The 24,207-nt window shown below is 43.3% G+C and overlaps 1 protein-coding gene across 3 annotated transcripts in view; it reads right to left on the reverse strand.

The window, feature by feature from the left end:
• Positions 1–24,207, reverse strand: part of RUSF1 (RUS family member 1) — a 56,379-nt gene that overhangs the window by 30,522 nt on the left and 1,650 nt on the right. For all 3 annotated transcript variants that reach the window (XM_075178711.1, XM_075178712.1, XM_075178713.1), the window contains exons 3-7: positions 11,763–11,840; positions 11,580–11,694; positions 10,509–10,554; positions 8,035–8,067; positions 1,587–1,692 (exon numbers count right to left, since the gene is read on the reverse strand). In XM_075178711.1, coding sequence (XP_075034812.1) covers positions 1,587–1,692; positions 8,035–8,067; positions 10,509–10,554; positions 11,580–11,694; positions 11,763–11,840 — 378 coding nt within the window. The remainder of the gene's footprint in view (positions 1–1,586; positions 1,693–8,034; positions 8,068–10,508; positions 10,555–11,579; positions 11,695–11,762; positions 11,841–24,207) is intronic.

Raw genomic sequence — 24,207 nt, forward strand, 5'->3', positions numbered from 1 at the left:
TTCAATCAGACCCATTGCCAGAGGTGTATAACATCCAGCACCAGCCATGCAGTCTGCGTTTGCAAACATTTGTGATACAAAATGGGTCATTCTGAAGAGCTCAGTGACTTCCAGCGTGGTACTGTGATAGGATGTGTGGTACTGTGATAGGATGTGCGGTACTGTGATAGGATGTATGGTACTGTGATAGGATGTATGGTACTGTGATAGGATGTGCGGTACTGTGATAGGATGTGTGGTACTGTGATAGGATGTGCGGTACTGTGATAGGATGTGTGGTACTGTGATAGGATGTGTGGTACTGTGATAGGATGTGCGGTACTGTGATAGGATGTGCGGTACTGTGATAGGATGTGTGGTACTGTGATAGGATGTCACCTTTGTAATAAGACGGTTCGTGAAATTTCATCCCTGCTGGATATTCCGCAGTCAACTGTAAGATATATTATTAGAAAGTGGAAGCGTTTAGAAACAACAGCAACTCAGCCACGAAACTGAAGACCACGTAAAATCACAGAGCGGGGTCAACGACTGCTAAGGTGCATGGTGCGTAAAAGTCACCAACACTCTGCTGATTCCATAGCTGAAGAGTTCTGAATTTCCACTGACATTAATGTAAGAGCAAAAACTGTGCAGCTGGAGCTTATTAGAATGGATTTCCATGGCTGAGCAGCTGCATGCAGCATCACATCACCAAGACCAATGCCAAGCGTCGGATGGAGTGGTGTAAAGCACACCGACACTGGACTGTGGAGCAGTGGAAACATGTTCTGTGGAGTGATGAATCACACTTCTCTGTTTGGCAGTCAGATGGGAGAGTCTGGGTTTGGCGGATGCCGGGAGAACGTTACCTGCTTGACTGCATTATGCCAGCTGTGAAGTTTGGTGAAGGAGGGATAGTGGTATGGGGCTGTTTTTCAGGGTTTGGGATATGCCCCTTATCTCCAGTGAAGGGTAATCTTAATGCTTCAGCATACCAAGTCATTTTGGACAATACTATGCTTCCAACTCTGTGGCAACAGTTTGGGGAAGGCCCTTTTCTATTCCAACATGACTGTGCCCCAGTGCACACAGCAAGGACTACAAAGACATGGTCTGATGAGTTCGGTGTGGAAGAACTTGACTGGCCCGCACAGAGCCCTGACCTCAACCCCATCGAACACCTTTGGGATGAACTGGAACAGAGAGTGTGAGCCAGACCTTCTCGTCCAACATCAGGGCCTGACGTCATAAATGCTCTACAGAATGAATGGGCACAAATTCCCACAGAAACACTCCAACATCTTGTAGAAAGCCTTCCAAGAAGAGTGGAAGCTGTTATCACTGCAAAAGGGGGACCATCTCCATATTACAGTATATGTATTTGTATACAATGTCATTACAGTCCCTGTTGGTGTAATGGTCAGGCGTCCAAATACTTTTGTCCATATAGTGTGTATATAAAATACCCTCAATATACAGCACTAAGTAATATGTTGGTGCTTTATAAATAAAAGTTAATACTAATAGCTACATAAGTGTCACACATGTTCCCTTCACCTACATATAAATTCTACAGGTGGACCCACAATAACAGAAAGCGTCACCTTGAAGACTCCAGCCGCACATACTGTCAGAGTGAAGCATGATGGGAAAATAGGAGCTAAGATCTCCATAAAAATTGCCACATCGTTTAACACGTCAGCGAACAGCCTGGAAATAGAAGAATGGGAGAACAAGACAATCACAGGTAAATTGTAAAACCAGCGTCAAGCCACCGACACAATGAGGTACACGAAGATTGTCTTTCTGGGGGGAATTCAATTGGCTGCGTTACTTTTACAAGTATGCGCATTATTCCCGTTATTACGGTAGTTTCAACACCGACTTTTTGCTCGCGGCTTCCTTAGCTGCGAGCAGAAAGCCGGGTTAAAATTACCGTAATAACGGTAACAGCTTTAACACCGCGCTAATTCGGGGGGAATTCTGTGAGAATATGACCTTTTATGAGTTTCTCACTGCACGTTGTCTTATTTCTGAGAAACATTTAGCAGTGTGATATAGCCGGGTTACACCCCGATCATACCTAACCATCCTTTTCCTCTCAGTATATACAGCACAGTACTGCCAGTTATGAGGGACATCTGCATGGCTGCCACCAGTCAGGAACCAAACATGGTGAAAGTTATTCAGGCACATTTCCAAGAGTATGTTCTACATGGAGCTTTCATTTACCAGCATTGTATCCTTGATATCAGAGCAGATGACTGAGGTGTTGGTTATTCACCAGAGGTAAGCAGGACTATAAAGGACTCTTCCGATTAGTACAGTACTATTCTAGGAGCTGCTTCAATTCATGAACAACAGAGATTGATGAAGGAACCGCAAGAAGACAGCCGGCTAACACGAATGAAGACCCAAAGCAACGGCCCCACGTCAAAGTACAGAGGTGGGAAACTCTCCAGGAACCCGGAGAGCCAGAAGAGACGCGGTCACTAGGAGACCTGGAAGCGGACATTATCCACATTATAACATATAAGGTCCTGACAGAGCCAGAAGAAAGTCCCCCACGAAGCAGCGTCTAATCACACATGTAGAAGGGAATGTATTACTAGATAATATCTAATAGGTGACGTAGTGAGTGCTCCCGCCACATACACTCCAAACAAGATCAATATATGGCACTTGGAACATATGACCGTGATGGGAATGAATTATTCATCAGTAGATTGGATGGAAGAGTAAGAAAAATTGTGGCTTCATAAAAAAAATATCCAAGTGTTTGACACTGCAAGAAGTGAGGAGCTCCGAAAAATGGCCAAGACCAAACTGGGATGACAAGGAAGAATAGGACACCAAAAAGGTGGATGAATAGGACGGATTAGCTCATCTGGCCATTGTGTTCATCTAGCATGCACACAATATGGGGATCATTACGGGTATCCATACACCAGAAGACAGTAAGAACACCACAGTCCACAGTGACCTTTACTGCCCTGGCTCATGGGTATGTCCACATAGTGTTAGGCATCAAATTCACATCAGCGGTAAATGTATCAAAGTGCGATTTTACCACCGATTTGAAATCGCTGCAGATTGCTAGAGATAAGGCAATTTCATTCACAAAATCGCCTTATGTATTAAACTTCAAATGTGAGAGACCAAAATCCATTTCTGGCTATGTGTGTCAATTTTCAGACACATCCCTCCGACGGTTTAGTCAAACCCCCCGGATATTCACCAGAGAAATGCGTGCATTTTTTAGACCTGCGTCTGATTGGCTAAATAGCTCCAACAGCATGTTGTTAGAGGTATCTGGCCATTCTTAATACAACAATGGGCCCATGTGCATGCTGCCACTTGTAGTGCCACAAGTATATACTTTAAATGGTGTCCCCATTAGGAAATATTAATTGTTGAGACATCAGAAAAAAAATGTATTGCTCCACTGGTAATCAACTAGTATTCCCTAATGATATAATAAAATAAGAAATTTTACCCTTACATATAACCATACTGTTATGAGCCACGGCGGCTTGGCACCGCCACGACTCGTTTCCGGCCCCTCAGATGCGTCCCGGCCGTCGTCATGAAGACCGGGTGTCACTTACGGTTTCCGTCCCGGCCGTCGCCATGGCAACGACCAGGACGCTCTGAACAGCACTGCCGCAACCCTGCCAGCTGGGGGCGTGCGCAACATTGGAATAATTACCCTCCTGCTGGGCCTGATTACTACCCTCCTGTGTTCCTCAGTTCCTATTGGTCTTTGAAAGTATTTAAGGCATTGAGGGCTTAGCCTCCCTGCCGGTTATAGTTCCTGTTTTCAGTGTACATACCTGCTTCTCTCTGCTCCTCTGCTCTTGCTATTTGGATTGATTCTTTTGTGTATGACCCTTGGCTCGCTTACTGGACTCTGCTGGATTGCTCGTGACCCTGATCTCTGCCTGTTACCTGGATACGCTGTTTGCCGCCAGCCCTGACTTCTGCCTGAACCTCACTACCGCTGCCTGCTGTACCCTTTGACCTCGGCCCGTTTTGGACTTCCCTGTTTCTACCACCTGGCCCTCGCCGGCGCTACGGTAAGGTTATAAACTACTACTCTGAGTATAAGACCTGGGGGCATCCGAGTACCTGTGAGCACGTTCAGCTCTACGGGAAAGGCAGCTGCTATAGGCAGACCTCTGTTACCTTTATGTTATTTTATACTTTATGATATTTGCCGTCAGCCTTAAAACATATGTGAAATTTGGGCCGCTAATTTATTAATAAAATAATTGCCAACGTAAAATAATTAATAATAATTATTTCCCCCTCTAATCAAGAAATCACGATTACCCTTATAATTAAAACTTGTATTGTGCTATGCTAAGAATTACCAGATAGCTCAAACTGCCTATGTTATGAGCTCTCTCGCCCCTCAGAACCGCATCTTTTTTTCTGGCTATTAACTGGCGAATTGGAAAATTGCATCTTCATACATGTGACGACTTGTATTCTTAGAATAGCAAAACGTTGGTACAGCGATTTGTAACATGTCAATTTTGGTTACATCGGTTTACCAGCGATCTACTATTAACTCACAGTTTCAAATGTCACGGGTTCATACTCGCCCACGAAAATCGCTGAAAAAGGCAAATCACAGCTCAATACATTGCGCCTCAGGTCATGCAATGAGTTTACATACAACTGAGGATCAAGTCCACACAATGACAATGGTGATGAAGAGCATGATCTCTATACAAAATGATAAAAGTAATGAATAGGATGACTCCCATACAGACACAATGGAGATGAAGAGAATGACCCCCAGAGAGATGATGGCGAGGAAGGGAGGAAACGCCAGAGAGATGATGGCGAGGAAGGGAAGAAACCCCAGAGAGATGATGGCGAGGAAGGGAAGAAACCCCAGAGAGATGACGGCGAGGAAGGGAAGAAACCCCAGAGAGATGACGGCGAGGAAGGGAAGAAACCCCAGAGAGATGACGGCGAGGAAGGGAAGAAACCCCAGAGAGATGACGGCGAGGAAGGGAAGAAACCCCAGAGAGATGACGGCGAGGAAGGGAAGAAACCCCAGAGAGATGACGGCGAGGAAGGGAAGAAACCCCAGAGAGATGACGGCGAGGAAGGGAAGAAACCCCAGAGAGATGACGGCGAGGAAGGGAAGAAACCCCAGAGAGATGACGGCGAGGAAGGGAAGAAACCCCAGAGAGATGACGGCGAGGAAGGGAAGAAACCCCAGAGAGATGACGGCGAGGAAGGGAAGAAACCCCAGAGAGATGACGGTGAGGAAGAGAAATAACCCCAGAGAAATGATGGTGAGGAAGAGAAAAAACCCCAGAGAGATGATGGTGAGGAAGAGAAAAAACCCCAGAGAGATGATGGTGAGGAAGAGAAGAAACCCCAGAGAGATGATGGCGAGGAAGAGAAGAAACCCCAGAGAGATGATGGCGAGGAAGAGAAGAAACCCCAGAGAGATGATGGCGAGGAAGAGAAGAAACCCCAGAGAGATGACGGTGAGGAAGAGAAATAACCCCAGAGAAATGACGGCGAGGAAGAGAATAACCCCCAGAGAGATGATGGCGAGGAAGAGAAGAAACCCCAGAGAGATGATGGCGAGGAAGAGAAGAATCCCCAGAGAAATGATGGCGAGGAAGAGAAGAATCCCCAGAGAAATGACGGTGAGGAAGAGAAGAACCCCCAGAGAGATGACGGTGAGGAAGAGAAGAACCCCCAGAAAGATGACGGTGAGGAAGGGAAGAAACCCCAGAGAGATGATGGTGAGGAAGAGAAGAAACCTCAGAGAGATGATGGTGAGGAAGAGAAGAAACCCCAGAGAGATGACGGGGAGGAAGGGAAGAAACCCCAGAGAGATGTTGGTGAGGAAGAGAAGAACCCCCAGAAAGATGACGGTGAGGAAGAGAAGAACCCCCAGAAAGATGACGGTGAGGAAGGGAAGAAACCCCAGAGAGATGATGGTGAGGAAGAGAAGAAACCTCAGAGAGATGATGGTGAGGAAGAGAAGAAACCCCAGAGAGATGACGGGGAGGAAGGGAAGAAACCCCAGAGAGATGTTGGTGAGGAAGAGAAGAAACCAGAGAGATGATGGTGAGGAAGAGAAGAAACCAGAGAGATGATGGTGAGGAAGAGAAGAAACCAGAGAGATGATGGTGAGGAAGAGAAGAAACCCCAGAGAGATGACGGTGAGGAAGAGAAGAAACCCCAGAGAGATGACGGTGAGGAAGAGAAGAAACCCCAGAGAGATGACGGTGAGGAAGAGAAGAAACCCCAGAGAGATGACGGTGAGGAAGAGAAGAAACCCCAGAGAGATGACGGTGAGGAAGAGAAGAAACCCCAGAGAGATGACGGTGAGGAAGAGAAGAAACCCCAGAGAGATGACGGTGAGGAAGAGAAGAACCCCCAGAGAGATGACAGGGAGGAAGGGAAGAAACCCCAGAGAGATGACAGGGAGGAAGGGAGAAAGAGAAGAAACCCCAGAGAGATGACGGTGAGGAAGGGAAGAAACCCCAGAGAGATGATGGTGAGGAAGAGAAGAAACCCCAGAGAGATGACGGTGAGGAAGAGAAGAAACCCCAGAGAGATGATGGTGAGGAAGAGAAGAAACCTCAGAGAGATGATGGTGAGGAAGAGAAGAAACCAGAGAGACGATCACTCCAGGGATTCCTCTCTTCATCGCCATTATCTGTCCGGGGATTCTTCTGTTCCTCAACATACTTTTGACCCTGTTAATAATTCTTCAATTAACACCTTTATTAAAATAGTGGACATGGAAAGGAAGCCATCACGTTACCATGACATCTGTATATGGCCTGCTGATAACGGTGGGGCTCAGATCTCAGATGAATATAACCAGGAGGCTTCAGGGATATGACCACACATTGATGTGTAAGAGAAAAACTGATTATATGGTTCATTTGGGATATGACAACGGTTAGCTAGCTTAATACTTTAATTATCACTTTCAACCTTGTATACAGAGTTTCCCAGATTGATGTAAGACTCTGCCGTTTAATCTTTTTAACCATTTGTTTTTCCAAATGCTGTCTATTAGTTACTACGTGTGTCAGAAGCCTTTACACTTGTACTCTATATCATGCAGGTATCACAAAGACAAACTCTAACTAATAATATGCTATACATTGTTCACCTATTGACTTTTTTGTTTAATTTATGGAGCTTTTCCTGACCTTTAAATACTTCAAATTTGAAGCATCTTACTATCTACGATGTACTGGTACAGCGATGAGGTCTAATATGGCGCCAGCATATGCTAACACCTTTCTGTACACCTTTAGTGCAGTATATTAATTCCCAATTTGCTTACAGATTGCTGGTGTATTGTAGGCATATTCAAGAACTACTTATGACTTGGTAAGATGATTATTAACCCCTTGATTAGTCTCTGAATGTTCTCAATGGTCATAGTTAGCACATTCACAATGACAATGGAAGCTAATCATCTCTCAATATACTATTCGGATGTGCTGGTTACTAAGGTTGAACGTTCTCTTAGCACTAACAACTACAAACAACCTACTGACCACAACACCTTGCTTCAAGCCTCAAGTCTTCATCCACCTTCACTCATAAAGGGAGTGAAGGAGTTTTGATTAGACCAACAAAATCCGTTATCCGGCTGTTCTGAGGTTTGGACCCAGCATCCAGTACCAACACTCTGCCCGCTACTGCAGCTCTGGCCAGTGTGATAGGTCAGGGGGAACCATCCACAGCAACTAAAGAAAGAGGTCAGGGGTACCAGCCAGGTGCCCAGTGAGGGAGTACACCAGCAATGACAGTTACCCAGAAGGACGGGGTTCTAGGCTCCGGTGAAAGAGTCCAGTGGTGGCAACAGGCTCCTCCTACTGCGGTTAGAGGGGCGCAATTTGGGATAAAGAAAGAGGACGGTGGCAAGGCAAGTCCAGCTGATCCCCAGCAATAACGGACAGGGTGATATAGGAGGTCCATCCTGTCACAAAAGCATACTGTAGTATAGGAGAAAACTGACTAACGTATGTTCTGTACAGTATAGAAACTTACCTCCATCTTTTAGCATCACAGTCAAGTCGGCTTCTAAGTAAGGAGAGAAAGAATGTAAGACAGACAAGCAGTCCTATGCATACAGATGGAAAACACGTGCACAATTATCAACACCTAGTTCTACCCTGTACACCTACACTCACCTCCACCCTCAGTTATACACACCTAGATCTACCCTGTACACCTACACTCACCTCCACCCTCAGTTATACACACCTAGATCTACCCTGTACACCTACACTCACCTCCACCCTCACAGTTATACACACCTAGATCTACCCTGTACACCTACACTCACCTCCACCCTCAGTTATACACACCTAGATCTACCCTGTACACCTACACTCACCTCCACCCTCACAGTTATACACACCTAGATCTACCCTGTACACCTACACTCACCTCCACCCTCACAGTTATACACATCTAGATCTACCCTGTACACCTACACTCACCTCCACCCTCACAGTTATACACACCTAGATCTACCCTGTACACCTACACTCACCTCCACCCTCAGTTATACACACCTAGATCTACCCTGTACACCTACACTCACCTCCACCCTCACAGTTATACACACCTAGATCTACCCTGTACACCTACACTCACCTCCACCCTCAGTTATACACATCTAGATCTACCCTGTACACCTACAATCACCTCCACCCTCACAGTTATACACACCTAGATCTACCCTGTACACCTACACTCACCTCCACCCTCACAGTTATACACACCTAGATCTACCCTGTACACCTACACTCACCTCCACCCTCAGTTATACACATCTAGATCTACCCTGTACACCTACAATCACCTCCACCCTCACAGTTATACACACCTAGATCTACCCTGTACACCTACACTCACCTCCACCCTCAGTTATACACACCTAGATCTACCCTGTACACCTACACTCACCTCCACCCTCACAGTTATACACACCTAGATCTACCCTGTACACCTACACTCACCTCCACCCTCAGTTATACACACCTAGTTCTACACTGTACACCTACACTCACCTCCACCCTCACAGTTATACACACCTAGATCTACCCTGTACACCTACACTCACCTCCACCCTCACAGTTATACACACCTAGATCTACCCTGTACACCTACACTCACCTCCACCCTCACAGTTATACACATCTAGATCTACCCTGTACACCTACACTCACCTCCACCCTCACAGTTATACACACCTAGATCTACCCTGTACACCTACACTCACCTCCACCCTCACAGTTATACACACCTAGATCTACCCTGTACACCTACACTCACCTCCACCCTCACAGTTATACACATCTAGATCTACCCTGTACACCTACACTCACCTCCACCCTCACAGTTATACACACCTAGATCTACCCTGTACACCTACACTCACCTCCACCCTCACAGTTATACACACCTAGATCTACCCTGTACACCTACACTCACCTCCACCCTCACAGTTATACACACCTAGATCTACCCTGTACACCTACACTCACCTCCACCCTCACAGTTATACACACCTAGATCTACCCTGTACACCTACACTCACCTCCACCCTCACAGTTATACACACCTAGATCTACCCTGTACACCTACACTCACCTCCACCCTCACAGTTATACACATCTAGATCTACCCTGTACACCTACACTCACCTCCACCCTCACAGTTATACACACCTAGATCTACCCTGTACACCTACACTCACCTCCACCCTCACAGTTATACACATCTAGATCTACCCTGTACACCTACACTCACCTCCACCCTCACAGTTATACACACCTAGATCTACCCTGTACACCTACACTCACCTCCACCCTCACAGTTATACACACCTAGATCTACCCTGTACACCTACACTCACCTCCACCCTCACAGTTATACACACCTAGTTCTACCCTGTACACCTACACTCACCTCCACCCTCACAGTTATACACACCTAGATCTACCCTGTACACCTACACTCACCTCCACCCTCACAGTTATACACACCTAGATCTACCCTGTACACCTACACTCACCTCCACCCTCACAGTTATACACACCTAGATCTACACTGTACACCTACACTCACCCTCACAGTTATACACACCTAGATCTACCCTGTACACCTACACTCACCTCCACCCTCAGTTATACACACCTAGATCTACCCTGTACACCTACACTCACCTCCACCCTCACAGTTATACACACCTAGATCTACCCTGTACACCTACACTCACCTCCACCCTCACAGTTATACACATCTAGATCTACCCTGTACACCTACACTCACCTCCACCCTCAGTTATACTCACAGGTGACAATTCTAGATGGTAGCTCTGCACATTTGGATAAAGAGAGGTTGCAACAAAAGGGAACAGGCCTCACTAAGAAACAGAGAGATTAGTCTCTCTGACAGTCAGTAACAAAAATAAGCAAAGTTTCGATACGGACAACCTGAGATCAGTCTCATACCCCTTCATCCATGCGAAGAGAATCCGTCCAACCATCCCGGTACCATCTGCAGAGAGAGAGAGAGACTGCTCATAATGTGGAGACGGATATATGGTGAGAGCACCAGGAGAAAATGTGACATCACAGAGAGAGAGACTGGTCATAATGTGGAGACGGATGTATGGTGAGAGCACCAGGAGAGAATGTGACATCACAGAGATAAAGACTGGTCATAATGTGGAGACGGATGTATGCTGAGAGCACCAGGAGAGAATGTGACATCACAGAGAGATAGAGACTGGTCATAATGTGGAGACGGATGTATGGTGAGAGCACCAGGAGAGAATGTGACATCACAGAGAGATAGAGACTGGTCATAATGTGGAGACGGATGTATGGTGAGAGCACCAGGAGAGAATGTGACAACACAGAGATAGAGACTGGTCATAATGTGGAGACGGATGTATGGTGAGAGCACCAGGAGAGAATGTGACAACACAGAGATAGAGACTGGTCATAATGTGGAGACGGATGTATGGTGGGAGCACCAGGAGAGAATGTGACATCACAGAGATAGAGACTGGTCATAATGTGGAGACGGATGTATGGTGAGAGCACCAGGAGAGAATGTGACATCACAGACATAGAGACTGGTCATAATGTGGAGACGGATGTATGCTGAGAGCACCAGGAGAGAATGTGACATCACAGAGATAGAGACTGGTCATAATGTGGAGACGGATGTATGGTGAGAGCACCAGGAGAGAATGTGACAACACAGAGATAGAGACTGGTCATAATGTGGAGACGGATGTATGGTGAGAGCACCAGGAGAGAATGTGACAACACAGAGATAGAGACTGGTCATAATGTGGAGACGGATGTATGGTGGGAGCACCAGGAGAGAATGTGACATCACAGAGATAGAGACTGGTCATAATGTGGAGACGGATGTATGGTGAGAGCACCAGGAGAGAATGTGACATCACAGACATAGAGACTGGTCATAATGTGGAGACGGATGTATGGTGAGAGCACCAGGAGAGAATGTGACATCACAGAGAGAGAGTCAGTGTACGAGAAAGACAGCACCTCTCAGGATCCAAGTGATGGTGGCGGCTGTGACGGTGGCTGAACTGTCCCCGACCCCTGATCCACGGAGAAGTGAATGAGTTGCCAGAGAACCTGTCACACTGCTGGAGAAGGCCTGGATGAAAACAGAGATTGTGAAGGAGGGATCGGAGAGGAGACATATTCTGACATAGACAATGTTACCTGCAGGGTGTCCCAGAGCTGGTACTCCAAGTAGTCGTCACTCACGCTGTGCGGGAAGCCGTGAGGAAGGAACAGAGACTGAAAGAGAAAGATCGATTCCCTAATATATATATATATATATATATATATATATATATATATATATATATATATATATATATATATACACACACACACACACACACAAGTTAACCCGTGCATGATACTCATGCATTCTAGTCAAATCAAGCTACTTAAGGTGTTAAAAAGGTTCTTGTCATACATTTGGGCCTAGCCCAGGCCTCATCAGGGGAAGAGCGTTACTTCCCGACGCAAGCGGCCTTTTTAATGTGTGTTCATGAGGTAAAATTACCTCACGAAAATGAGTTTGACCCCTCAACTCGTAAATTTAGCCTTTACTACCCCTCCCACGGGGGGAAGCGGGGATGATGGAAGTTAACTGACTTGACTATTCTAATTTTTTTGTCAAATAATGTCAGTATACCAAATTTCAGGTCAATTGGATGAGCCCTTTCTGAGAAAATAGTTTTTTACACACACACACACACACACACACACACTAACGCACGCCTCTACACATGTGTGTTCATGAGGTAAAATTACCTCACGAAAATAAGTTTGAGCCCTTCCAAATTTCAGCCCTTTTTGAATTTTTTTCCCCCACACACACTAAGAATTTAGTAGGTCAGTGTATAACTCTGCCCAGCAGGTGGTGCTGCAACTTGGTTTTTTTTTCCACACACACACACACACACACACACACACACAGACAGACAGACAGACGCCACTAAGCATTTATATATTAGATACACAAAATCAAACAGACGGGGGCGCTTCTATAGTGCACTATTTTCATTTATTGATTAAAATAACAGTGATGATACACGCACCAGAGATCCTTCAAATATTGGCATGTAGAATGTACCACAACCCTCTCTCCACCCCACCCTCTCCCCCTCCTCTTTCCAAACAGAATCCCAGAGTTTGCCCAAAAAGAAGGAGACAAAACGCTAACGACAGAACTTCCAAGCAACACATCACGGCCTGAAAACACCACAGAAAACCACCAAGGTAAGAAAAGTTTAATATTTTAACACCAGACCTGCAACAAGTTATACAGACAGTTGCGCCACGGAAACACCCCACCAAGATAGAATATTATGTCTATAGCATCGCCTCATCAATGCTATTGTAGCAGATTACATGTGCGTTGTCTTGCTGTTGTCTGACTATATCTGTCTTACTGAAAGCCCTTAAGTCTCTGTGGATGCTGAAGTTATATCTGAAGATTTGTGGCCTGGTTCCTACCTCCTCTACCCCACATTCATGGACAAACTGCAGTCTGACCACTCACTGTGACCATACAACACCGGAGCGCAGAAATGTAAGATGTATATTATAATAAAAGTAAAAATACAAGATAAAAAATAAAAAACGTGAAATAGAATGAATTATCACGTGTAATGCTGAAATTATGAAATGTTTATGCCTTTTGCAGAATGTACACTGCGGAGCTCTGCGTGAGGTAGCCGGGATGGAGATGATGTATAAGTCTAATACCAAACTCACCCTGTAACAACTAACCTAACTAATCTTACTCTATTCCATGCGATTAGCTGGGCTTGCTGGGCGATCTAGTTCCACATCTCCCGAACTACCAATCGCTACTCCATCGGCTGGTTTCTTTGTGGCTGCTGTGATCTGCACTTGGAACGAAATAGTCATGAATCTGCTGCGTCCTTCCTGGGTCATAAAGATTCAGTTGTCAGTATGTCAATCTATCTTCCATACATGTGCTCCAACGCCTTTCGTCCGCAATAGGACTTTCTCAAGGAAGGCCATTTAAAGCTACTTCCTTTAAAAAAAACTTTCTTGATAAAAATTGCCTCTTCCCACTTTGCTACAAATAAATTAGCGTAGCTGGGTGCAAAACGTGTGCCCATCGCCGTACTAGTTGTTTGATTATAAAATATTCCATCGTAACAGAACTAGTTGTGCTGTAAAATTAATTCTATACTACTCATAATGAAATTGATCTGAGCTGTTTCCAAGGTAGTAGTATTACACAGAAAATGCTAAGTATGTTCACATCCTTAAGTATGTCTGATACAGATATATAATGATTTCACATCGCAAGTAACAATATATATAGCTGCATTGAGGTCACCAAATCTTGTAGAAAATGATCCATATAGACTGATAAGGTGGAAGCTACACTCTGAATGCCGGAGATGATCGGTTGGCCGGGGGGGGGGGGGGTTTAGCTTATCTTTAATATGCATTGCCGAACATCTGTATAACATCAGAAGGGGCCTAAAAACTCATAGTGTGCCCGATCATTTTTGTACCATGCACAATGGAGATTTCAAGAATTTGAAGGAATTAGATTCCCAAAAATTGGAGAGGAGGAAATCATGTACAAATGATTGCAAAAGCGGAAGATAAATGGATTTTTAATATGAAAACCCCCTTTCCCCACAGTCTTAATTTAGAGTTTGATTTAGGTCTATTTTTTAATTTATGAATTTGGCAGGTATGTTAGAATCCTTAATGGTATCCTATGTCCATACATCATTAAGTTTTAAAGTTTCCATATATGTAATCTTTTTTATATTTTAAAATTTTCATTTAGCTATATACTGTTTTTAGCACCTTTTTTCAATATTTCTGCATATATTTATATATTTTTTAGCCCATTTACCACCGTTTATAATTATTTGCCAATAGTCAATTTTTATCAATAAAGTTTTTTTTAAAGGAAGTAGCTTTAATTAGCCTTCCTTGCTTAAAGTGTACTATCCTTAAGAAAGTCCTATTGCGGATGAAATGCGTTGGGGCACGTATGTGAAAGAGTGACAAACTGACAACTGAATCTTTATGACCCAGGAAGGACGCCATAGATTCGTGACTATTGCGTTCCAAGTGCAGATCACAGCAGCCACAAAGAAACCAGCTGATGGAGTAGCGATTGGGAGTTTGGGAGATGTGAAATCTCCATTGTGCATGGTACAAAAATGATCGGGCACACTGAGTTTTTAGGCCCCTTCTGATGTTATACAGATGTTCGGCAATGCATATTAAAGATAAGCTAAAACCCCCCCGGCCAACCGATCATCTCCGGCATTCAGAGTGTAGCCTCCACCCTATCAGTCTATATGGATCATTTTCTACAAGATTTGGTGACCTCTCAATGCAGCTATATGAAAGACACCAAGGGCTAGATTTACTAAGCTGCGGGTCTGAAAAAGTGGGGATGTTGCCTATAGCAACCAATCAGATTCTAGCTTTCATTTATTTAGTACCTTGTACAAAATGAAAGCTAGAATCTGATTGGTTGCTATAGGCAACATCCCCACTTTTTCAAACCCGCAGCTTAGTAAATCTAGCCCCTAGGCTGTTTAACAAGATCTGGAAAATATTGAGTAGCAGAAAACCTATTCCCTTGTTACTTGCGATGTGAAATCATTATATATCTGTATCAGACATACTTAAGGATGTGAACATACTTAGCATTTTCTGTGTAATACTACTACCTTGGAAACAGCTCAGATCAATTTCATTACGAGTAGTATAGAATTAATTTTACAGCACAACTAGTTCTGTTACGATGGAATATTTTATAATCAAACAACTAGTACGGCGATGGGCACACGTTTTGCACCCAGCTACGCTAATTTATTTGTAGCAAAGTGGGAAGAGGCAATTTTTATCAAGAAAGTTTTTTAAAGGAAGTAGCTTTAAATAGCCTTCCTTGAGAAAGTCCTATTGCAGACGAAAGGCGTTGGAGCACATGTATGGAAGATAGATTAAAATACTGACAACTGAATCTTTATGACCCAGGAAGGACGCAGCAGATTCATGACTATTTCGTTCCAAGTGCAGATCACAGCAGCCACGAAGAAACCAGCCGATGGAGTAGCGATTGGTAGTTCGGGAGATGTGGAACTAGATCGCCCAGCAAGCCCAGCTAATCGCATGGAATAGAGTAGGATTAGTTAGGTTAGTTGTTACAGGGTGAGTTTGGAACTTATACATCATCTCCATCCCGGCTACCTCACGCAGAGCTCCGCAGTGTACATTCTGCAAAAGGCATAAACATTATTTCAAAATTTCAGCATTACACGTAATTCATTCTATTTCATATTTTTTCTTCTGTATTTTTTCTTTTATCAGAATATACATCTTGCATTTCTGCGCTCCGGTGTTGTATTTCTCTATGTTGATAGGAGCTGCATTGGACTATAATTATATTGAGAGCGCTCACCTTTGCTCCATACCACTACAACCATGCTTGACCATTGCTTATCACCACCCCATCACCTGGTCCAACACCAATGTAAACTGGCCTAAATCACCCCTCCTCTGGAACATACACTCTCCTGGCCATGGTCTTCTCTGCCTAATGTCTGTCCTCGATGTACCGTGTACATCCCTTGTCATGGCTGGTGCAGAATTGTGTATAATGCCATGAGATTGTTCTGCTATTTACATCCATGCATTTATTATTATACTTCGCTGTAGCCATTGTTGTTTATTGTGTCCATATTTACATACCAGTACGACCCTCATGCTACAGAACGTGTGGCAATGATAAGTAAATTGGGTTCTTTGTTCTACTGAGAGATGATGAGGGACCTTCCCAGAACCTGCACAGTGTTCTCAATATATTCTAACTAGGACTCATGAGCTCCAAGAGGGAGCAGTAATCTGACCTTCAGAGCCTGAACTGCTGCAGACCCATCAAATAGTGTAATGTGGTGCTGTACAATGAGGTCATCATACAGATCGTAGAGTGCAGTGTAGGGGAATAAGAAAGAGCACTATATTGGGGGAGGTAACAGAGAGGGGGGCTGTGCAAGGGAAGGTAACAGAGAGGGGGGGCTGTGCAGGGGAAGGTAACAGAGAGGGGGGCTGTGCAGGGGAAGGTAACAGAGAGGGGGGCTGTGCAGGGGAAGGTAACAGAGAGGGGGGGCTGTGCAGGGGAAAGTAACAGAGAGGGGGCTGTGCGAGAGAGGGGGCAGTTCTGTAGACGTGTGGCGACTACACCTACCATCATGTTATATCAAGACTCAGATGTTAGTAAATAATTAGCATCAGCAGAGCAATAAGACCTTCCCTGATGTGGGATGAACTGGATGGAAGACAGCAGGGTTGGCAGCTGAGCTTGTACACAGTACATATATCTACAGTGACCACCGCTAGCTGCAGAGTAATGGCGGCTGACAATACTGCTGTTATATGCTCTTTCTCCACCAGCAGCTACAAATGTTATTCTACTACATTATGTATAACAAAGTCCTCACTGCTACAAGACAGACTTCATATCCAGCCAGCAGCTGGCAGAGAGACGCCCAGCGTGAGTATCTGAGACTGGGGATCTGAGAGAGAGAAGACTGCCTGATACAATCTCACTGCTAAATATACACTTTAATAGTACAAATAATGTGAATAAAGTGACAAATAATGGCACATACAGGTAGAAAAGTAAAATACATACATTGTGTAATAGCAGTCGGCATGGTGGATAATATCAATGCATGAGACCCAGGACCACATCTGCATCTGAACGCCCTCAGCACGCCCGTACTGTACATGACGTACGTTAATCCGCCCCTGCCCTCCCATATCCCGCCTTTCAAGTCATAAGTGTTGTTTGCGTTCGGATGGGAACTGTATGCACTCGCGTTCATTGGCGGAAGGTCCATTCCTGATGATGTCAGAGGGTCATCACACAAGATACATGAATCAGGCCAATGGCGTTCAGTAATGCTTCTTTCATACAATCATTATTTACTTTTCATTTCTACATATTATAGAAATATTTGGATATTTTGAATTTGCTCTCTTTCTCCTTTAACTGAAATGCTGTATGTGCTTCTGAATAACAGATGGTCTCCTATCCAATGTTCTGAGTTCAGACAGCTTGCAGGTTCCTGCTTTATTTGAAATTACTTGGTGGTGGCAGCACTGAAACGCCTTAATAATTATTACTTTTCTTGACCTTTCACCTCTACATACTTGTTATGTTACAATATTCTTGTATGTAGGAAAAGAAAAGAAAAAGATCCACAGAGTGTTAGGACTCATCTCATTCCTATGATCATAGCTATTATTGCTAATTTAGGCGAGATGGTGCTTTTCCAATTGATAAGTAATAGAAAGACAGAAAACTAGAATTGGAAATGCAAAAAGGCATTGTTACTGAAACAAAAATATTTATTAATTATTGTAAACATTTACTTTAGTTAAACATTATTGTGACAGGATGGACTGCCTATGCCACCCGGTCTGTTGTTGCTGGGAACCGGCTGGGCTTACTGTGCCACTGTTCCATTTCGTTATTCCAAATGCGCCCTCTTGCCGCAGTAGGAGGGGCTTATAATGCTGCCACCACTGGACTCCTTTATCGGCATCCAGAACCGGGTTTCTTCTGGGTAACTGACGCTACTAGCATGTCTCGTTACTGGTGTACCTGGGCTGGTAATCCTGACCTCTTGGATCAGGGTTGCTGTGGATGGATCCCACCCCTGGCCTATCACACTGACCAGGGCTGTATGGGTAGCGGGCAGAGCGGTGGTACCTCAGGACAGCCGGGAACGGATTAGATTTAGGGTCAAATCTGCAGGTCACAGGAATACAGCAATATTGAAGATGTTTTCAAGCAGGTATTTGAAGCAAGATGTTTATTTGCTCTCACACTGGCTAAAGGTACTAGTGTGATCAGGTCAGATGAAATCAGATGAATAAGTTTTCAATACAAGCTAGAGCCTTTTATACAGTTCAGAAACAGGCTAGTTTTAGAATCAGTAAGCAATGTGTTTACACAAACATGGATTTACATGCATTGCAAAGCCAACAATATTTATACATATCTATGAGATTCTAGAGACGCTGTGATGTCCTGCATCACATGCTGTTCACAAGGTTCAGAAAGGTTTGAACACTTTGACAAAAAGGCCACACAGTAATGACCCCCTGCTGGGCCTTTGGCCAGAGCAGGTTTTTCCTGCTATCAGACTCCCTCCTCACATATGCCTAATTGGAGGTTTCCACTAGCAACCTTACAAACCCCAAACAATGACACTTCCATACAAAACACATCCCAATACACAAAAGACTTTGTAAAAAAAAAAAGGCTCATTGCATCAGATATATACATCAGAAGTAAGGCATTTGCTTTAGAAAGGTTGACATAGAAAACAAATTTCTACCCTGGTCTCAAAAATAACGATTTCCTATCTCAAAATATACACAATATCAAAATTAAGTGCCTGTGCAATTATATAAATAAGTGCACTGCGCTATTTCCTTTAAATAAATTTATACCAGAAGTTATTTATCAGTGATCCAGTCACAATTATAATCTTTATTGTTATATAAAATGTAATATTATCTTAGGAATTGGTGCCTAAGCCCTAATCTTTAGCAGTGAAATATTGCTAAAAAAAATAGATATAGAATACGTGCAATAGACAGAAAATATGTACCGGTAAATTAAAATAATTCTTATCAACCCCTAGGTGGCGCCAGCTCACCAAGTCTATACATCTAAGAATATCTATGTGATGTTAAATACTTTTGTGTCAAAAAAGGCAAAAGTATTATGGGAGTGATACCTTTAGTGGCTAACCAGAAAAAATGATTACATTTGCTATCTTTAAGCGCACAGAGGCCCCTTCATCAGGCGGGTTTACAAATTAATGACTGAGGAGAAGGCACAACATTTAAGAGCTCTTAAATCAAGAAATTTGTACAGGGGGGGGGGGGTACATCATTAAGATAAGCTAAAGTAATAAAACAATGGTTTTCATTACGGATGGAAGAGCAAAAATCATAGGAGTTCAGAGATCTGAAGTTGCTCTGCTGTGGGTAGTGCAGCGTGTCCATGTAGTGGGTCATAAATCCAGGTGTTAAATGGAGTCCTTGAGTTAATGACTGGAATGTTCTTATCAGCTTGAATTTCCAGATTTTTCTCTCCTCTTCAATTTTAAAAACACCTTTTAGTATTAAGACTTTTAAATCTGTCATACTGTGTCCTGGTCCAGAGAAGTGTTTACCCACGGGGGTGTCCAGAGTCGTCTTTATTGTGTGTCTGTGTAGATTCATCCTGGATTGTAGTTTCTGCTTGGTCTCTCCAATGTAGATTCGCTCAGGGAACCTTGTACACTGTATCATGTCCACCACATTGGAGAATGTACATGAGAATGTGTTAGCTATTTTATAATCCCGTTGTGTGTTGGGTATGTGAACTTGAGAATAACCCTGAAAAAGTCCCGGGTCTAATTCCAGAGTCATCAGACCAGATATTGTGCACTGACCCCCTTTCACACTGATCCACAACCGGTGACATCAAAGCTCGCCGCAGCAAACACCAGGGATTTATAGCAGTGTGAATGGGGTATTAGAGATCTCTTTTATTGGATATACAGGGATCTTTTCCAACTTCTAATAAAGTCGTTCTCTTATATCTAGGGGTCCCTTGTTATCACATATATTATATAGTGTTAGTTCCTTAGAAATCAGCAGCTGTCCAAATGTCACTCTTCTATCTGTCAACTCATCTCACCCCAATCACGGAATCGTCTAATTCAAGAATTATCCAATATATGTTTACAGCATACAGATATTTGTTATGGGGTACATGCAGCACTGCCGCTTCTGGGTTGTGATGTCACAGATGACGTCTACTGTGACATCACAACCAGGGGGTGGAGCCGGCAAGCGGCAGTTCTGGGTGGTCAGTAATCTATCAGAGATACAGGCAGAGATGCCCAGGTAAAGGTTGATCTGGCCAATTAGAGATCCAAACAGAAACTCAGGTTCGTGCCCATTGGCTAAATCCTGATTGGGTGCAGTCTGCCCCCTCTCCCAGATTGGCCACCCTGCCCACATCATCCCCTATTACTGGTCCAGGAGTTACATGTTTATATGAATTAATGATGGGGGGAAACTGCTTTTGGCTCCATATGATTACATTTTATAGATTAATAACTATTACCTTCTAGTGGGTGCTCTGTGTAATATGTAATATCAAACATCACTACTACTAAAGAGAAAAGAACACCAGCACCAAGCCTAAAGTAAATCTGAAATAGTAATGTTTACAAAAATATAAAACAATTAAAAAATTATAGCGTCCACCTTCTAATCAAGAAACATATTTTTATTGCTATCAATAACAATGTAAAACAGTAAAATTCTGTCAAATTAAGTACAGTAAAATACCCCCACAGTCTACACTGTAAGTCACACATAGACTTGTGCTAAACAGAGCGTGTAGTATATTTTCAATCTTGATAATGGTGGTGGGTAAAGTCACATCCTCGGTGGAACACACTGTATATAGAGGTGTATAGACAATGAACTGGGCCTAGCTGGATACAGAGCTGCAGTCTCTAATGAGCTGATATAACATGTAACTTTTACAAGAACAAAGCATATAATATATATATATATATATATTTATCCGGACTCCTTGGTGCTCTTTAGACCTGGTAGATTTAATAGTAGGGAGTATGATGAAATTCCTTAGTAGATTCTCCACTCACAACAACATAGATGTATCCACAATCCTATGTAGCAGCGTCTCTCATGCTTGAGTATAACGTCAGCGGACAGATTTCGCTTTATCCACAACGTAGACGTCACTGATGTAGCTCTGTCATCTGTACAAACCACTCAATCCTTGTGGCAGCTTGATTAGTAGCAACTCATAGGCTGCAAAGACAGCGATCTTGGAGTCTGCCGTCAGTAGTGATCAGCCGCTGTGAGGTCTGCTTCCTAAAGGTCCATAGAACAATGGGGTAAGTAGACATCTGTCATACTGCACCACGCCCACAGTAAGTGCATGTAATCACAATTAGGAAGATCTAATTCTATCAAATCCTTCACAGTCCAGCAACAAAATAAAACATAGATATACCAGTGTGTGACAGCGATATTTCCTGACATGTTTCATTATAGTGACTATAACTTCATCAGAGGATACTGCATGGAACGACTTACATACTGACTGCTTTTTATACACCTGGATTGTTCCAGTGATTATATAGGTGGATTTAAAATCTAGTAGAACTAAGAGCTGAGGACAAAGACTTTCAAAGTGTTAACCCTATGAAGCCCGAGGGCTTTCAATGTTTAACAATGAAACACATACCAGAGATGGGAAAAAGTGGGAGAACATCTCATTTCTAACCTACTGGTTTAAAACATAAAATTGAGAATGTAAAAAGTGTATGAAAAATAGAATTGATTCAGAAATTAAATATATACTTAAGAAAACTATATTAGTGTGATTGCACAATAACGGTAAATACTAACTACTATTTATTTTAATGTGAAAATAAAATAAAAATATATATTTATTTATAAATATTCTTAATAATCTTTTTATTTTCATAAGAACACCTATTGAATTTCGTCACAAATGACAAGTTGTATTTTGGAGTCTCTGGAATATCATCCTTTCTATTCTTGGCAATAAGTAAAGAGTATCTATTCATTGTATTAGCTTGGTCATAAGCTTTAATGAGAAGAGGACTAGGTACCTCTTGTTCTATGTAACAGCCATAGTACACCAGGTTCGCCGTCCAGATGTAACCAGACTCATATCTACCCATGTAGATATTAACATAACTGGGCGCGAACCTGGTCCCCATGACTTGTAAGTAAATATCACCGTCAAATAAAAAGTGATTGTGTGAGAATGAAGGAAATGTAAACAAGAATGAATGCCTTGTGCGAGTCTCAGATGGTTCTACATGGCTCAACAAATAACCTATAGATTCCACTCCTAAATTGTGGAGATTTATTCTCACACACAGTCCCTGCTTGATGGTGACATTTACTCACAAGTTACGGGGGCGGCCATGGGGACCAGGTTTGCGCCCAGTAATGCTAAACTCTACATGGGTAGATTTGAGTCCGATCACAACTGGACAAGCGTCTGGGCGGTGAGCCTGGTGTAATATTGTACTATGGCCTAATCACTGAAACAATCCAGGTGTATAAAAAGTCTGTAAGTCGTTCCATGCAGTATCCTCTGATGAAGCTATATAACGAAATATGTCAGGAAATATCGCTGTCACACACTGGTATATCCATGTTTTATTTTGTTGCTGGACTGTGAAGGATTTGATAGAATTAGATCTTCCTAATTGTGATTACATGCACTTACTGTGGGCGTGGTGCAGTATAACAGATGTCTACTTACCCCATTGTTCTATGGACCTTTAGGAAGCAGACCTCACAGCGGCTGATCACTACTGACGGCAGACTCCAAGATCGCTGTCTTTGCAGCCTATGAGTTGCTACTAATCAAGCTGCCACAAGGATTGAGTGGTTTGTACAGATGACAGAGCTACATCAGTGACGTCTACGTTGTGGATAAAGCGAAATCTGTCCGCTGACGTTATACTCAAGCATGAGAGTCGCTGCTACATAGGATTGTGGATACATCTATGTTGTTGTGAGTGGAGAATCTACTAAGGAATTTCATCATACTCCCTACTATTAAATCTACCAGGTCTAAAGAGCACCAAGGAGTCCGGATAAGTGTGTATATATGTAATATATATATATATATATATATATATATATATATATATATATATATATATATATATATATATATATAGTATATGCCTTGTTCTTGTGAAAGTTACATGTTATATCAGCTCATTAGTGACTGTAGCTCTGTATCCAGCTGGGCCCAGTTCATTGTCTATACCGAGGATGTGACTTTACCCACCACCATTATCAAGAAATATGCTACACGCTCTGTTTAGCACAAGTTTATGTTTGATTTACAGTGTGGGGGTATTTTACTTTATTTGCCAGAATTTTACTGTTTTACATTGTTATTGATCAGAAGGTGGACGTTACATTTTTAATTACATTTTTTTTTATTGTTTTATATTTTTGTAAACATTACTATTTCAGATTTACTTCAGGCTTGGCGCTGTTCTTTTCTTTTTCTGTGCACGGTACCAGAGGTCAGCAAACTCTTCATTACCAGTGGCCGCCTAATTTCATCATATTTTGAACGCCCATATTTTGTTGGTTTTAACTAGTGCTAAAGATATATCTCTGATCCTGAGACATACAGATAACACTTTAATCCATTCCCTGGCTGTCCTATATTGTGCCCAGCAGCCTGAGACAATACTCTGCCCATCTACCCGGCAATCCTGCAAAGAGGTGCTGCAGCAGCTACATATACAACCAGAAGCAAGCAATAAAAGAGCCTCATGGAGACAATGACTATTCTCCTACAGACTAGGCCCAGAAAATGAGTCGTCCGGGCAGAGAAAGATGGGAGGGGCCAGGGACAAGCGGGTCCATGGGAGGGGCCAGGGACAGGCAGGTCGATGGGAGGGGCCAGGGACAGGCAGGTCGATGGGAGGGGCCAGGGACAGGCAGGTCGATGGGAGGGGCCAGGGACAGG

Source organism: Mixophyes fleayi, chromosome 7 (assembly GCF_038048845.1).
Source record: "Mixophyes fleayi isolate aMixFle1 chromosome 7, aMixFle1.hap1, whole genome shotgun sequence".
NCBI classification, from domain to species: Eukaryota; Metazoa; Chordata; class Amphibia; order Anura; family Limnodynastidae; genus Mixophyes; species Mixophyes fleayi.